The 15,945-nt window shown below is 31.7% G+C and overlaps 3 protein-coding genes across 6 annotated transcripts; 2 read left to right on the forward strand and 1 right to left on the reverse strand.

Annotated features, from left to right (window-relative positions):
- The first annotated feature begins 2,404 nt into the window (after window positions 1–2,404).
- Window positions 2,405–5,720, forward strand: LOC133675289 (uncharacterized). Of its 3 annotated transcripts, none has more exons than XM_062096627.1 (4): window positions 2,405–2,519; window positions 2,736–3,185; window positions 3,716–4,817; window positions 5,151–5,720. In XM_062096627.1, the coding sequence occupies exons 2-4, from the start codon at window positions 2,738–2,740 to the stop codon at window positions 5,350–5,352; spliced, it is 1,752 nt and encodes a 583-aa protein (XP_061952611.1). In that variant the 5' UTR covers window positions 2,405–2,519; window positions 2,736–2,737; the 3' UTR covers window positions 5,353–5,720. The 3 variants fall into 3 exon arrangements, with proteins under 3 accessions (XP_061952611.1, XP_061952613.1, XP_061952610.1); XM_062096629.1 differs by having other exon boundaries at window positions 2,407–2,519; window positions 2,656–3,185; XM_062096626.1 differs by having other exon boundaries at window positions 2,413–2,519; window positions 2,630–3,185.
- Window positions 5,721–7,679: 1,959 nt separating this feature from the next.
- Window positions 7,680–8,325, forward strand: LOC133675521 (arabinogalactan protein 41-like). Its single transcript, XM_062096927.1, has 2 exons — window positions 7,680–7,800; window positions 8,127–8,325. Exons 1-2 carry the CDS (start codon window positions 7,680–7,682, stop codon window positions 8,198–8,200), a joined length of 195 nt encoding a protein of 64 aa, XP_061952911.1. The 3' UTR covers window positions 8,201–8,325.
- A 1,532-nt stretch (window positions 8,326–9,857) lies between these two features.
- On the reverse strand, window positions 9,858–14,492 carry LOC133675169 (mitochondrial carrier protein MTM1-like). 2 transcript variants are annotated; one of them, XM_062096458.1, is made up of 11 exons: window positions 14,334–14,492; window positions 13,945–14,217; window positions 13,464–13,553; window positions 13,215–13,343; window positions 12,822–12,881; window positions 12,536–12,706; window positions 11,693–11,789; window positions 11,163–11,254; window positions 10,886–11,035; window positions 10,491–10,549; window positions 9,858–10,309 (listed from the first exon to the last, which is right to left on the reverse strand). In XM_062096458.1, the coding sequence occupies exons 2-11, from the start codon at window positions 14,215–14,217 to the stop codon at window positions 10,174–10,176; spliced, it is 1,257 nt and encodes a 418-aa protein (XP_061952442.1). In that variant the 5' UTR covers window positions 14,334–14,492; the 3' UTR covers window positions 9,858–10,173. The 2 variants fall into 2 exon arrangements, with proteins under 2 accessions (XP_061952442.1, XP_061952444.1); XM_062096460.1 differs by lacking the exons at window positions 13,464–13,553; window positions 13,945–14,217; window positions 14,334–14,492 and having other exon boundaries at window positions 12,822–13,082.
- Between the last annotated feature and the right edge of the window lie 1,453 nt (window positions 14,493–15,945).

Genomic DNA, 15,945 nt, shown 5'->3' on the forward strand with positions numbered 1-15,945 from the left:
AAACTTAATATAATCCATGACACGTGTCACCGAGGGACTATAATCAATCCAATATATCATTGTTTCAATAATTTTTTTTTTATAAAATGTTGTCATCTTGAAGTTTTGTTAAAAGATATATCATGTTTTTATCATTTATTAAAATTGTATTTGAACCAATAAAATCAATTAATTTAATTTAGACTAATTTTTATGCGATTTAATTAAAAATACAAATTAAATAAAAAGCTAAGTCGCAAGTGTCAAGATTAACCTATTAAGCTAGATTTTCATAATACAGTCAACAAAAATTCTTCACGCTCTGGATCCGAGACAAAGGACTAGTAATGAACTACAATAAGAGGTCAACTAATTAATCATGGATTTTTTTTATTTTATTTGTTAACTTTGCAAGCATAATGGAGTGTTCTCACTTGTAGTTTTGTAATTAAAGCTAATTCTTGTTGAAAAAACAATAATAAATTTAAACCAATACTTATATCTCAGCTAAGAAATATCAAGATATATTAATATTTTATTTTTAAAAAAATATATTTAATTAAGTTGTTTTAGAATATAAAATTATAAAGTTTTTAAGTAATTAAGTAGTGTATTAAATAAAGTCATAAAAATTATGACAAAAATAAAAAAGGGTAGCAATACCAATTTATAGAGTAAAAATAATATATATGAGCTTTAAGAGTGGCAAAAACCAGCAAATAAACTAGAAATTCATAAAAAAATTACTAGATTGACTTACTCTTTAGTTTTTGCATGGTTCTTAAATGCTATTATAAATATTTATTTGAATTTTAATATATTTTTTTCAATTATTATGTATGTGATATGAAAATAATAATACTAATAATAAATCATTTATGAAAATTTGATTGATTTTTTAAAAAAATTAAATATATTTTGAACATTATTTTATCATATTTATGATTTTTCTTATATTTCAATCACAAGTAAACATATGACCATATTATTTTAATATTTTTTGTTAATTCGCCTTAACAATCATAAAATATATTTTTTAACATAAAAAATGATTAAAATTAAAAACATTACATTCACTAAGATAAACAAGAAATACATTAATATAAAAAATTATTTTAATAGAAAAAAATCAAAATAATTGTATTTTTTTAGTTTAATAATAATGCCAAGAATTCACTAAGACTTAGATTTTTTTTACATTTGTTTTTTAAATTTCCCACACAACACATGCACAAACTAGTTAACACCTATATTAGTAAGAAGATGAGCAAATCAACCTGAGAGGTAGTTCATCTAGTTAGGTTTTAGGTTTGTTCTTCAATGATCACGAGTTCGAGTTCTTTCAGGACCACTGAAAGCTTACATGGTCGTTAACTTCATAAATCGTGGGATTGATTGAGATAAGCACAAACTGACCCATATTAATAAAATAAAATAAAAAAAAAGATCGGCATATCTATTAATGAAAATGAAATACTTACTAAACTATAAGGGCTAAAATATGGTTAATAGTTTAGTGACTTCATTTGTCCTTATATAATAAAAACTAATTTTCTAATACGTCCTTATATACTTAATTGTGTTGATTTTGTCCTTATATAATTATTAGTTTCTAATCTATCATTCCGTAAGATTTCCAGCTAACCATCGAAATCTATCACGTGACTTGTTCTGGTCGATTTTTTTTTAAATAGCATCGCACGGGCATACTTGTTTTTTTTTTTTTTTTTAAAAAAAAAAACTCCACGTACCTAACTCCCTTTACCCATTTGAGTTTTCTTACATGAATTTTTTTTTTGGAGTTTTAAAGATACGGAATTTAATAGTTTTATACAAAAAAATATTATAATTATAAATATGTTTTTTTTCAAATATAATTCCAAATATAAAAGGTTATAAAATAATTTCCCCAAACGAGTGAATAAAACTTTTATACCACAAAAAAACTCAAATATATTAAGTGAGTTTCATTTTGGGATTCTTTTAGCATGAATATTTTATTATTAGATTTTATGGATATAAATATTTTGGTTTTGGTAATTATTTCAAAAACTTAGTATATGTTTGTTTTTATTGTAGACATTGTGATTTATTAAATTTTAATTTTTTTTATGTTTTTAGATTTTTTTTTGATGTGTTGATATTAAAAATAAATTTTAAAAAATAAAACAATATTATTTTCATATATTTTTTTAAAAAACTTTTTAAAAAACAATTATATATTTATAAAATATGCTTCTCCATCCCACCTCAAAAAAGTGCTAAAACATAAAAGGTCCATCTGCCCAAACGATGGAATTTTGACCCACGTATTTTATCCGTTGACCGTTTTGGAAACAGTATTTTGACTTGTGTATTGTACACGTGGCGTATCTAGAAAGATTCCCTAACGTCACCGAGCTGCTCAGTTATAATTTTTTGTCGTGTCCAACACACTCTCCACTCTCTCAACATCTATGAAAGCAAGAAAAACCCTAGAGGTAGAAAGAGGCGAACTTCCAAGACTCAAGCTTTCTAATTATTAACTACCAACTTTTATGGTAAGTTGATTTATTTCTTCTCGGGGTTTTCTTTAAATACCTTTGTTATTTGATTTTGGTAATAAAATTGTTTCTTTTTTAGAAATTTCATTCATTGTTGTTAGTTTTAGGGTGTGTGTGATAATTTTGAATGCAGGGTTTGAAATGGGCTCATTGAGGTAATTGGTAAGGTGCAATCTTGTATCTGAGTTTTGAGTGTTGGATTTTTGCTTTTAGACATGGAGGCGAGCGCAGTGGAAGTGGAAATCAAAGTCTTGAAGAATTGTAAGTGTGGTGAATTTGAGAAGAGGATAGTAGAATTAGAATGGGATATTCAAAAGAAAAGCATCGAGTATCATGAACTTGAAGCTAAGCTTAAGGAACTTGGAGAGGAAAAAAATGGTCTTGCAAATGAAGTAAACGGTTTGAGGGCAAAGATTGGTGAAGTTAAAGAGGTGGATGGTGTGGTTGATTTGACCGCGGAGGAAGAGGAAGATAAGATGGTGCAGTTAATGATTGAGAACAAAGTTTTGGAATGCGAGAAGAAAAGCGCTGCAAGAGAAGTTGAAGTTTGGAAGGAAAAGTACAAGGAATTGGAGTTGTATGCTCTGAAACTGAATGGTGGTGTGGTATTGAAAGGTGGGAAGCGAGGTCAAGATGGTGCAGATGCTACTTGCAATACTCCAGGTAAAGGCTTTTATACATTGACATTGTTGATTTGAACATCGAGAGTATGTAATATCTAGGCTGATGGAATTAATATGCTAGATTTTCTTGTTGGTGAATTTATATATCTTAGATAAAATCCAGATCTTTTGAGTCTTTTATCTATATATTTGGCAATGGTTTGGAGGAATTAACTCTTGATCGTATATGCAATTTGGCTGTGATTTGATCCTTCTTATGAGAGTTTCTAAAAGGGCATAGTCCCATATCCATTGTTAGAATTGTTTATGACAAAGGAGGAGCCGGTGTTCCTGCAGATCAATTTCTTAGGTTTATCATAGAATTCTTGATTCTGTTTCAATTTTATTCTGTTGCTCCCCTCCCAAAGGTTGTATCAACTTATTTCTTATAGTGAAGTTTTTCATTAGCATAACAGAATACAGCCTTTATTTTCTGGAAAAAAAGAAACAATGCTGTTCTGTTCCTTGATTAAATAGGAAAAGCTGCTTTATTTACTTTTCCTTGACTGAACTTTCTTTTTGTTGAGGTAGGCACACCTTTCAATGACGTTATGCGTAGCCACACTGTTTGCGGAAAGCCAAGTGTCTATTTAGACTCTGAAGGGAAATGTGGTGGACAAGTTAGAAAGAGTTTATCATTTGAAGAAAGCAAAAGCCCAAGCAAAAAGATAGCCCCATCAACCCCAGGTTATGTTCGTCGTGCTGCTCCAAATGTTATCAACATTGGTGACAGTGACGATGAATTTGATACCAACGGTATACAAACGGTTACTTCTGACGGCCAGGGAAATGGAAAGGTTTGCATTTCAATGGATCATCCACTAGAGAGAACTCCAGATAGTAAAAACCGAAAGATTTCAGAGATCAGTTTAAAGGGGGCAGTTTGCAACCAGATTCGCAAAGAATATATGGATGCTGTCTATGATAATGTTCCACATGTTTCGATTCCCAAAAGAAAAAGAGCTGCTAATGTTATTGCTAGTGATACTGAGAGTGATGTAGATGACAATGTTCCAATATCTAAACTAAAGAAGTTGCATCTTCAGGAATCAATTCCTCATGTAGTAAGTATGGATAGTGTGCCTCCCAAGAGTGATGATGTTAAAGGTCCTGTAACTCGTTCAAGGCGGCGTTTAGCAACATTGAGGAATGATGAAGGAAAAGTTAAGGCAAGTATCTCTCCAAGTAACACCTCTAAAACCAACTACCATCGAGGAATTCCTACAACAGATGATCTTGAAGATAGTGAATCTGATGATGCTGGATCAGACAGTGAAGGTGGGAGCTTGGATGGATTTATTGTGAGTGATGACACCTATGCATCTGATGCTGATGATACTTCAAGTGAGTCAGAAGAGAAACCAAATGATGTAAATGATGCTTTTGGCCTGTCAGATGATGGATCAGATGACGACACTGACTTTGGGATGATTTTGTCTAGATTTCAAAGGAGCAAGGATCATAAGTTCAAGTGGGAGTTTGAGGGAGATATGCTCTCAGACTTTGGTAAAGATCCTGAACTGTGTATGAAAGCTGTGTGCGCTCTCTATCGGCAGCAAAGTGACGAGGAAAAACTTAACAAGGAAACATTGCATGACAATGGTCGAGGATTTAGCAAATTTGATGCCCCCAGGTATAAATTTAGATTCTTCAATTTGTTTTTTATATTGGCCAACAGCAGTTTAAAAAACTCACTTATGAAAGTCTTTCCACTTGATTTATATATAAGCCCATGCACATATCAAGTCATAGCATCTTCTTCAATATTTCATGAATTCTGCGAGTTTTGCTTATTCATTGACTATTTAAAAAATTTCCCCTTTGCCTTTTCCTTCTCCCTTCGGTCTCAATGAGCTAATAAAAACTCAATATATAAGCCCTCAGATTCTATGTTTCCTTAGGATGTATTATTAAAAGTTCCTTGAAATTTTGATCATTCTGCTAATCCTTTTGAGAAATCTTACAGGGGCAGTAAGTTGGCTGAGTTTCTCATTGATGGAGACCCCTCTGGTGATCTAAAGAAATCTGTCCTGGAGCTGCAAGCTTACAACTCGAAAGGTGTTACACTGTGCCGAAAATTGGCTACTCACTACTCTAAACAATTGTTTCAGATCTACAAGAACAAAGAGGATCCTCTTTTCCTCCCTCAAGACCAGGCGAGTCAATGAAACAGGTAGAAACAGAACTCACATAGATGATAGACCTAGAATGGTAAGAGAATGGTATTTTGTTGTTTCCCCATCCTCTGCTAGCAGGTTAATCCTTTTGGTTTTTGTGAAGTGTATATATAACTTGTAAGCATAAATAGATTCTATCACCGTGCCTCTATAGGTTTGCATGTGTTAGCGGAACATCCACTCCTTCCATCTTTTGTTAATTTATGTTCATATTTAGTCCTAATTAATTAGGTTTGGGCCGTCAGACTTGTATAGGAGAGTATTTGGGTATCATCTTGTTGCATTACTCATCTGTGTTTGTAATTCTCGATGAACTTTCATTCCTCTTTGATGATATGAGATGATACGAGTGTTATTCAGTTCTGTTATTGAGGGAGTTTCCAAATGTTTGGTGGGGATGATGGCCAACTGTCTTCTCTTTCAAACATCTCCAATCATTCCATGCAGGCCATTTTTTGGGGTATATATGAGAAGAAAAAACGGGGCGAAAATTCTGGTGAAGCTGCTCAGTTCTTAAGCTTTTAAAATCAAAACTGTCTATGCTAAGTTCTGCGATACAGTGAAGCGAGGCTCCGCTATGCTTATAAGAACTGTATCATGTTGGTTTAAAAATTTATAGACATCATGAAAAATATTATTCAAGTGAACAATGCTTTGAGAGGAGAGAAACATTGAATTCTCCTCCTCAATTAGTTTATGTTAATTAGGCTTAATTCATTCACGTTAACTCAATGATGTTGTTTTGATAAAATAAATAAATAAATTAACTCATGGATCTATAAATTAATTCAATCAAGCCATGATCCGAGTTTTAGATCTGTTCATATTACGAATCAAGTTTTATAATTATGGTCTAAACTCTCATGCCATGAATGCTTAGTGATAATGACATTATTATTATTATTATTATACAGGAATGACTCGAAAAACATAGAAACTCCAACGATTAAGAAAAGAGATTAATTTGTATTTAAATAAGAGGAGATACAATTGCAATTAACATGGAGTATAGGTGGGTCTTCAATCCATGGAAGGAGCATACAAGCAAATTTCAAAATAAAATAAGCTACAGCAACAAAATTAACAGAGCCAATTTATCAAGCCCCATACGTTACCTGCAATTAAACTCGAACTTCTTTTTTTTACCTTACTAAGTAATGTTAATTTTAGGATTACATGGTATGGTATTTATTTTTGAAATTATTAAATGGGAATCTCATCACATTCAATTGATATAGTTGCAATTATGTAATGGAAAAATAATCATTTCATAGAATCACATTCATTATCATATAATTACCATTATGGAATCAAATAAATAATAAATCAAGAATCAATCTTAGCAGCTGATTGACTTGATAGATTGATTCGAGATTTGGACTAGTTTAAGTTAAAAAAATAAAAGAAAAAAAATTAACTAACCTAGTAAAAAACCAATTATCAATTCATTGATTTTTTTTAATTAAAACAACATCGTTTTAATTTTTTTAAAAAAAATTCGGTTAATCAAGATTGACCTGGATTAACCATTTCAATCTATAACATAGACTGAGTTGATTTTCAAATCAAATTTTTAGACTAGCAACATCACTATTATTCAGAAAAGACTAAATGTATCTATTATCATTATTTAGATGGAAGGCTTGATTCTTGGAGTAAACAACGGCAAACAAATATTGATATAGGTTTGATTGTCAAAGAATTTAATTTCCCACAATTTAGAATATAGTATCATGCGTGAGAAACACTTATCTCTTAGAAAAATGGGTTAATAATTCAATCTTTTCCTCATTAAAACTAATTTAAAATTTTGTTGCGTTTTAAAATTATTTATTATTTTTTTTTGAAGGACAATTCTAACTAATAGGGACCTTTTAGACTTGACTCCATCAACTTTTTCTTGGGCAGTGGGCACCTCTATTTTAAGGGCTGAAATGTTGTGACCAGAACAAAATTTGACTGTCTCCCAGGTAGTAAAGATGGGAGACTACACCAATATAGGGAGAAATTTAGTAAATTAATGGCCTTAATTTAGTATCATTGATTCTTTGTCATGAGAAATTATTAGATAGAATTTATTTATAGACTAGGTCAATATATGTAAACATGGGCACAAACCCTATATCCATGCATGTTCTCACTATAAATAATATTCCCTCATCACCTCTACATTTAGCACCATTGTTTTCTAATATTCTCTGCTTCTTCTCTCTCTGTCTTTCTATTTCCATAAACTTCCTCTCGATTGTTTTTTCGAAGAGAGGGAGTTTTTTTTTTTTTTAAGGAAGTAGCGAAGAAAGAAGAGATCAAGAAGAAAAATGGCTGTTTCTAACATTTCATTTGGAGTTTTAGCTGCCACTGTTGCCATGATTTGCGCCATCTTTATGCCTTTGGCTCATGGCCAATCCTCAGCTCCTGCTCCATCACCCACAAGCGATGGTGAGTCTATTCCTTCTTCTTGCCAGCTTCTTTCATTGACATATAAATGAATGGACAGATATGAAATTGCTAAACTTACGAGAGAGAAAAAAAAAATCTTCGTGAAATATTGTCAATTTGAATCTTGTTTCGTAGAGCTTTTTTTTTAAAAAAACAATTTTATTTCTTCCCTTGCCTTGCTTATTTTAGGGTTAAATTAAGGCTCAGTGTTATGATATTGGTCTTCAAATTTTGGGAAACTGAATAAAAATCTACCCTTTTAAGATATTATTTAATAAAAAATAAAATTTACTCACCCTTTTTCCTGTTATATATTGTGTTTGCAGGCACTGCAATAGATCAAGGAATAGCTTGTATTCTGATGCTTGTGGCATTGGTGCTCACATACCTTATTCACTGATTCAAAAACCAGAGGCTCATGATTTTGGATGTTGTGCTGCTTTGAAGAAGAATTGTGTTTGGTATATATGTTTTGAAGATCAACTAGTTCCATATGTAATTTGTTGAAAACTTGAAGGATAATCTCTATCGACCATCCAGAATGTTTTTTGTCTTGTCTTGTCTTGGAAGAAGTAGTGTGTTGTCTCATTTTATTACAGCAAATTTTGGGGTGACAAATTTAGCCATGGTAATGAATATTCACACAATAATAAGTTTCGATCATTTATTATTATTATTATTATTATTATTATTTACAGGATAAAAATCATAGATATCCACATTATATTTAACTATTTATTATTTTATATAAATAATAAAAATAATATATATATTAAATCGGGCTTGATAATATTTTTATCTCAAAATAAAATAATTATTCAAAAAAATTCATTCATTCAAATTAATTTATCCAGTTTTAGTTAAATTGCTATTGTTTCAAAGAAGGTTTGAACCTGAAAGAAAATCCTCAACCCAGCAATCTCGATTAGATTTTCAACATTTTTGATCCATGAGGTATCAGTTCTTCCAATAGTTCTAGATAACACATGGAGCTCAGGTAATCTCTCTTTCTTCATAAAAATCCCATAAATTTAATAAAATTTATCTCAACCAAATTGGTAGAATAAACTATATAAAGAAACAAAAAGGTTTTATGCTGCTTTATATAGTATTACGTGATTTGATTTAAAAGGAGAGATGTTAAGGAATTTGAATACATGGTTTTGTGTGGAAAAGAGAAATCACAAGTTTGACATGAACACTTAACATTTTGTTAATTGAAATTGAATGGGAGAAGAAGATTTTTTGATATTATAGTAATAATTATTTTTTAAAATACTTTTCATATAAAAATTTAAAAATATATTAAAATAATATTTTTTTTAATTTTTTTTTAAATTTATTTTTAACATTAACACATTAAAATGATATGAAAACACAAATTAATTTGAATCAAATAAAAAAAATTATTTTTTTAAAAATATATTTTTAAAATATAAAAACAAACAACTCTATTAATGCATCGAATACCTAATCTAGAGTGTATCTATAAATTGAAGAATTTTATGATATTTTTTTTAAAAAACAAAAAGATAAATAGACAGTCATGATTCTTATGATCAATGGAGTTATGGAATAAAAAAAAATCATGAAGTCAATAAGCAAGATTTATATTCCATGTGTCCTAATTTCCCAATAATTTGTCATGAATCCCACGACTTAACTATAGGTTAGAGCTAGACAATAATGCCTACATTAACTGTATTTCAGACTATAATTCTAAGAAGCATGAAACTTGAAACCACAATTTCGCATGCATACACACTATCTTAAGAATTGATTAGAATTTGAAATAATCACATCAAAAACATGCATGAGAAAATTCAAATCCATGTCGCCGTCTATAAATATATGAAACTAAATATCTTGGATGCCAGACAAGAATCCATTTAGCCATTAGAGCTATACTCTAGCAAGACCCACTTAATAGGCCTAATCATTTGTGTTGATTAATGAATTTTCAAACGCCCAAGTTCTTACTTGTTTCCATTCAGTGATTTAGCTCGAAATGTAAGAAACTGGCGGAAGAAGTAAGAGAGTTTGTGAGGTCCACAGAAGAAAAAAAACAAAAAACTACTTTGATCAGGGAAAATCCCCAAAAGTATGAAAAATTTCTGTTCCTCTAGAGCAGTACACGTTATGGACAACCTGGAAAACAAAATTGGATGATGAAACGATTCTATCCTACTCTTCCAGGCCTAGAGATAAAGCACCTAATCATGATTAAACTGCATTTCTTCTCTGCTTGTATGTTATTCACGTAGTTACTACCGACTGTTTTTCCAATGTCAAAGTGTTGCTCCCGTGGCCATCACCGAGCATTGCTTCTGTGAAAAAATAAAAAAAAAATGGTAGCAGTACACCGATCCCCATTTATTCTGAAGTTGCATATCTGTGATGTAGAAGATGCTTCACGACTTCATAAAACGAAACCACAATCCCAACAGATGGCCCGGCACGGCCAACACGAGGACCAACACCTGTGAAAAGTGCCCTCATTCCTCCATCCCTGTTTCAATCAAACAATAAATCATACATAAATTAAGAAGTTCAGAAGATCTGTCATGGCAATGCAATAAAGTGGTTTGCACGCCAGCAGCCTACAAAAAACACTGAACAACCATTTGGCATCATGGATTAAAAAAGATGGGCTTTAATCAACAAATACATTCATGAAATTAGAAAGGTACCTCCAAACCTCCATCAATGTTTGCCGCGTAGTCATCCTCAATGCTCTAACAGGATCCTTCTGAAAATCAAATGATGATATCAAATTTGTCAGACATTGTAGATCAAGCTAGCACTGCATAAATCTCAATTTTCAGGCCACAATCTGGAATCCCATTCAGTTGGTTCTTTTTGTTCTCATTTGATTTTCATGAGACAAATATATATATATATATATATATATATATATATATATATATTTCATTGCACTGTCTACTTCTATTTGTTTTTCAAAATATTGATTCCAAACCAGTATTCATTAGCCCTAAATTACATTCTACATGGAACACCTTAACACATGATTGGAGGCTAACATCTGCATAAAATTGCATTCAGAAGGGCAGGGGAAAGCAATAACCTCTATCTGCCGGCGGGTTTTTGCAACATCTAGAGGGCATGTGGCAGCAGCAGCAAGACTTCCTGCGACAAAAGCAGCAGAAAAGTTTGCTCCAAAGACTTTAAAAGCATTGGGGTCCTCGCCAACCAAACTTAGAAGCCTTCTCCTGGTCTATATCAACAGAAAAATGAATTTTCCATTTCTCAGCAAAATATACAGCATATAGACAATAGCTACATCCAAAGTCCTTTAGCCAGTTTTTTTTTTTTTGTAGACATGCAAGAAGATGGCTACTTACTGGCTCAAGGGTTGACCAACAAATTGCCGAGTATGGAACATCACGAGCAAGTTGTGCTCCCATGCCTGTCCACAAGATGCGATAGCCTCTCACTGTTGCAAGAAACCATGTTAGTTAGACAGCAAGTTGATTATTCCGTACTATACATTAAAAGAGGCACACTTTGACTTTGGAGCTCTAGACCTTCACTTTTAGCCTTTTTTTTTTATCTTCCAACTGGAATTCTACGTTGTCCTTTTATATTTGAGATATTTTCACAGGTTTCTTATAAGTGGTATGTATGGATTTTAATGAGCCAATTCCAATCAGCAGGAAAATATTTTTTCTTTCATGGATACTGATATCCAGTGAACTTTAATTAATCCTCACCGGTCATGACAAGCTAGAAAGATGAGTCTAAGGCAACAACCTTTTATTAATTGGTGTAGGTGAATTTCAAATGAGGCATGAAACAGGATACACATTCCACTACCTTCAATTTCCAATCCAAGGAAGATCCAAAATTATGCAATGATAAAAGAACCATTTACCATTTTGAACATTGTTTGTACTTCTGACATGGGAGAGGACCTCCACTAATGTTTTCCAAACTCCCGGAGGTTTAACAGTTTGAGCTGCCTTAAATGCCTATGGTTGAAGAAACAAACAAGTCAAGTAAGAAGCTCCCATGAAAATAAACAACAATCCAGGATCAAGTTAATTTTTTAAACAATGTCTAGGGTCGTAAAAAATATACTAAATCATTGAAATTGTGTAATTTCCAGTCAAACATGTTCTGTCACAAAATAAATTAATGCATTAAGGAAGATTGCAAATAACATCCTATTATGTTAGTTGTACTGCATATGGAATTTGGGAGAACAGTGAGTAAAAAATTGTTGTCTGCATAATTAATTGGAAACAAAGATCCATGCACCAAATTGTAATTCATAGAAAAGAAAGAACATCCACTATATATATACATAAACACACACAAAAAACAGACATGGAAATTATCTCAAATTCTATGTTTCCGATGGATAGCACCAGTCCAGACCACGTTGGGTGACTTAGAGATCAAATAAAATTATAGAATACAGGAAGAGAGAAAAATTACAAAATGCCATGGTAAATCATTATCTACTTAAGCAGGTGACATCAACAGTTCCATTTCTAGTATCACGTTGAAACAAAGACATCAACAGTTCCGTTTCTAGCATCATGTTGAAACAATGACATCAACAGTTTACTACTAGTTGTAGGATAGGGAGCCTGGAATCTGGATGCTTGTATCGGGATGTATAAAAGATGAAATCATTTCTTTACCATGCCAACAGGGGGATTCATTCCCAATATAACACAGACAAAATATATATATGAAATCATTTATCTACCTGCATGCGGGTTCTAGCAAGTTCGATAGGATAGCAAGTTGCGCAAGCTAACGAACGTGCCAATGAGCCTGCTACCAAAGGCACATATGGAGTAGCACCAGGAATATTTTGAGCAGTTAGATCCTCCAGCCAGTTTCGAAATAAATCATAGCATGGGAGGTAGATCCCAACCTGCATGAGGGAGTACAAACAAACATAACTAAGAGCTAATATAATACAAAATATTTCAACCTTGCAATAGAGCCATCTCTCAACTGAAAATTTCCTTGCTGATTGAGGGACTTACTGTCGGTACAGCCAGAGCCAGACCAGCATTTGTGCCTCTCCATAGCCTCGCAATTCCTTCCTGCAAAATTTTCCTCCAGTTAAACAATTGATAGTGGTTCAAGCCCATAGAAAAATCAAAACCAGAGTCACTATGGATAAAACCCTAGAGTTGAATATGCAAATCACAATCTTTTCACAATACTAAAGATCAATATGCAAGCCTGCATCTGGTTCACTCAACACCATGCCAAACTTTTGATATCAGCATCTGAGATGACCACTGCAAAATACAAATACAAGCATTTCACTGTCCAATCATGCTGCGTGCTGTTCTATCAGTTCTTTTTTGTTGTTTCACCCCTAGAATTATTTACAATTCTATATTATCACAAATTACTAACAAATCACCAACCTGCCGTATGATTTTGTAGAAAACATCTAGAGTTCCCTTATACTGAAAACAATCAGGAGGACAAATTGACACTGTTCCATGAACCCCAGCATGTGTACATGATGGTGAGCACCTTAAATCAGCGAACATCTGAGCCAACACCAAACATCCCCAATTAATTGCAAACTTTGGCAGTGCAAAGAATTTATACAACTGTTACATACAAAATAAAAACGAAAAGGAAAGAAAAGAAAAGAGAGAAGTCCATACCATGGTTGGCCCAAAATATGCCATTCTACTTATAATGTTACTTAAGGGGTGTGAGTATGCAACTCCAGCTGCCTGTGTTTGCAACCTTGTCTGAAATCAAAGATCATGAAATAATTCAGTAATCACCATGCTTTTAAATTTTTTAACCACTAAAAACAACATAAAAAACAGAAATCATAACCCACTAAAAAAATGAATCAAAACTCGAATTCAAGTAACACCAATGGATCTTGTAGACAAAACCCATATCATTTATCGACAAAAATGGCATAAATTAACAACCTAAAATCACAAAATCAAACAAAAAGAACACCTCACTTCCAATTTTAAAAAAAAACCTAAAACCTAAAAATCAACATGAAGCACAAATATCACACTAATAAAAAAATGTTAAACAATATTGACATAACCTAAATATCCGAAACTGAAAAAAAAAACCTGAAACCCATAAAAAAATAAGAAAAAAAACGTAAATAATTACCTTGACAACATCAAGAGGGTTAACAATAATAGCAGACAAAAACGCCGCACCAGCAGCAGACACAGCTCTTTCTCCAATCCCTAAACTCCCATCTGTCGTAGTTGTTGTGACTGCACTATTCGATTCTTGTTGCACCTGCGCATCACAGAATCCTCTCTCAGAAAATCCTCCATGATCATGATTACCATCAAGAGCCAACAAATCATGACCGTTTCTGCTGCTGCTATCGTTATTTATTTCCCATTGATTTTGAGTTATCTCTGCCCCCATCATCTAAGAAGAAAAAGAAAATTTTTTGAGAGATTAAATAGATGTTTATAGCTAAAAAAAATAATGGGCTTCTGGTCTTAATTAAAGAGAGCATTTTCTCGAGATTTTTGTGTTCTTACCGATTCCTTGGAGAGCAGGGAAAGGAACAGAGGGTAGAGGGTAGGGAGGTAGAGAACTGTGTGTGTTTATACTTAAGGCCACGTTTGGAGACGGGTTTTTTTTCTTTCGAAAGAAGCGTTATTTTAGGGTTTTGTTTGCCTTTGGTTTTGAGACCTTTTTTTCTTCAGCGTGGGCTGTTGTAATATCAGCTTTTTTTAGAAAAACAAAATGTATTGTTAATTTATTGTGGTTTATTAGATATAAATTTCACAAGTTGATCTAACTTCAAAAAATTCAATTGATTATTGGGGTAAATCTTTTTTTTTTAATGATTGATTCGTCTCCTTGATTAATTTGAATTATAAAAGTTTGAGAATAATTTCTCATTTGGTTTTGATTTTAGATTTATGAATCTTTAATTTAGCATTAATTATTTTATATTAATTATTTTATAATTTACTTTTAGAGAGAGAAAATCATGAAAAAATAACAATTAAAAAGATATATACAAAAAGATTGGATACAACATCATTTCTCATATTAATGAATTTTTATATGGTTAATTATCAAAATAAAACTTTTATTTTATATAAAATATAGAATAAAAAATAGATAAAATATCAATTTGTAATTTGGTTGATGATCGAGGATAAAAATTACCATTTTAATTTTTCAGAACATTTAATTATAGTTTTTAATTTTAATTAGATTGTTAGAAAATGTGAAAAAATAAATATTCAAATAAATTAGATGTTCATTTTATTTTCAATAAGAAATGATTTTGATTTCATTAATGACAATGATTGGACAATTATAGTTTCTTATATCTCATGTTTTCAAAATAGACCTTTAACAAGAGACAATTATTTTCAAATCAATTAGAAAAATAATTATTACAAACAATTTGAAAATAAATAATAATTATACAATAAAAAAATTGTGATAGTAATACGATAATAACTCACTAAATTGCCTTCCTGAGTTAAGAAGAAAGATAAAGGCTGCGAAAAGGAAAAGACTGCATTTCGTATTGAAAAAAAAAAAAAAGTGAGGAAACAAACAGGGCCTTATTGGAGACTTCAGGGGCGCCGTTAATGTTATAACTAGTTCCAGGGTTTTCTAGTTTCTTCCGTGGCCCTCAAGCCGAGGCGCGATTCCCGTTTAGAATCAACGCTACCGAAGTTACAGCTGGACACTTATACCTTGTTGATCTTTCAGCAACATACTGTTCAAAGGGCGCGATGCCAAGACAATTTTCATAACTATTTTTTTTATTATAATAATGAAAATAAATATTTATAAAAATTAAAATAATTTGAATTTAGTAGAAAAAAATATTTCTTTAGACAAAACTCATTTTTCATTTTTTATTTTTTTAGTTTTGACAAAAATATATTCTTTTATAAGAAGCATTGTGATAGAGGATCAAATTTATTAGGAATATAAGCTAAAAAAAAAACACTACATGGAAGACATAGTAGGCAATGATAACATATGAAATAATATCAAAATCAACAACACTAGCTTACGCGAGAAGTGGACTAATGTGAGTTGGGATTTAGATGACGGACAATCCAAGACACATATGAAAAGACAACAAAATTGGCATTAAAAGGTTGATAATTAGACATT

Source organism: Populus nigra, chromosome 16 (genome assembly GCF_951802175.1).
Source record: "Populus nigra chromosome 16, ddPopNigr1.1, whole genome shotgun sequence".
In the NCBI taxonomy this organism is placed as follows: Eukaryota; Viridiplantae; Streptophyta; class Magnoliopsida; order Malpighiales; family Salicaceae; genus Populus; species Populus nigra.

Excerpts from the sequence above, each read along its gene's own strand:
- LOC133675289 (XM_062096627.1), top strand. The coding sequence starts at position 2,738 with ATGGAGGCGAGCGCAGTGGAAGTGGAAATCAAAGTCTTGAAGAATTGT. Across the intron at positions 3,186-3,715 it reads TGCTACTTGCAATACTCCAG|GCACACCTTTCAATGACGTT; the intron begins GTAAAGGCTTTT and ends TTGTTGAGGTAG. Across the intron at positions 4,818-5,150 it reads AGCAAATTTGATGCCCCCAG|GGGCAGTAAGTTGGCTGAGT; the intron begins GTATAAATTTAG and ends GAAATCTTACAG.
- LOC133675521 (XM_062096927.1), top strand. The coding sequence starts at position 7,680 with ATGGCTGTTTCTAACATTTCATTTGGAGTTTTAGCTGCCACTGTTGCC. Across the intron at positions 7,801-8,126 it reads TCCATCACCCACAAGCGATG|GCACTGCAATAGATCAAGGA; the intron begins GTGAGTCTATTC and ends TTGTGTTTGCAG.
- LOC133675169 (XM_062096458.1), bottom strand. The coding sequence starts at position 14,217 with ATGATGGGGGCAGAGATAACTCAAAATCAATGGGAAATAAATAACGAT. Across the intron at positions 11,790-12,535 it reads TTGCTAGAACCCGCATGCAG|GCATTTAAGGCAGCTCAAAC; the intron begins GTAGATAAATGA and ends CTTCAACCATAG. Across the intron at positions 10,550-10,885 it reads AAACCCGCCGGCAGATAGAG|AAGGATCCTGTTAGAGCATT; the intron begins GTTATTGCTTTC and ends TTTGATTTTCAG.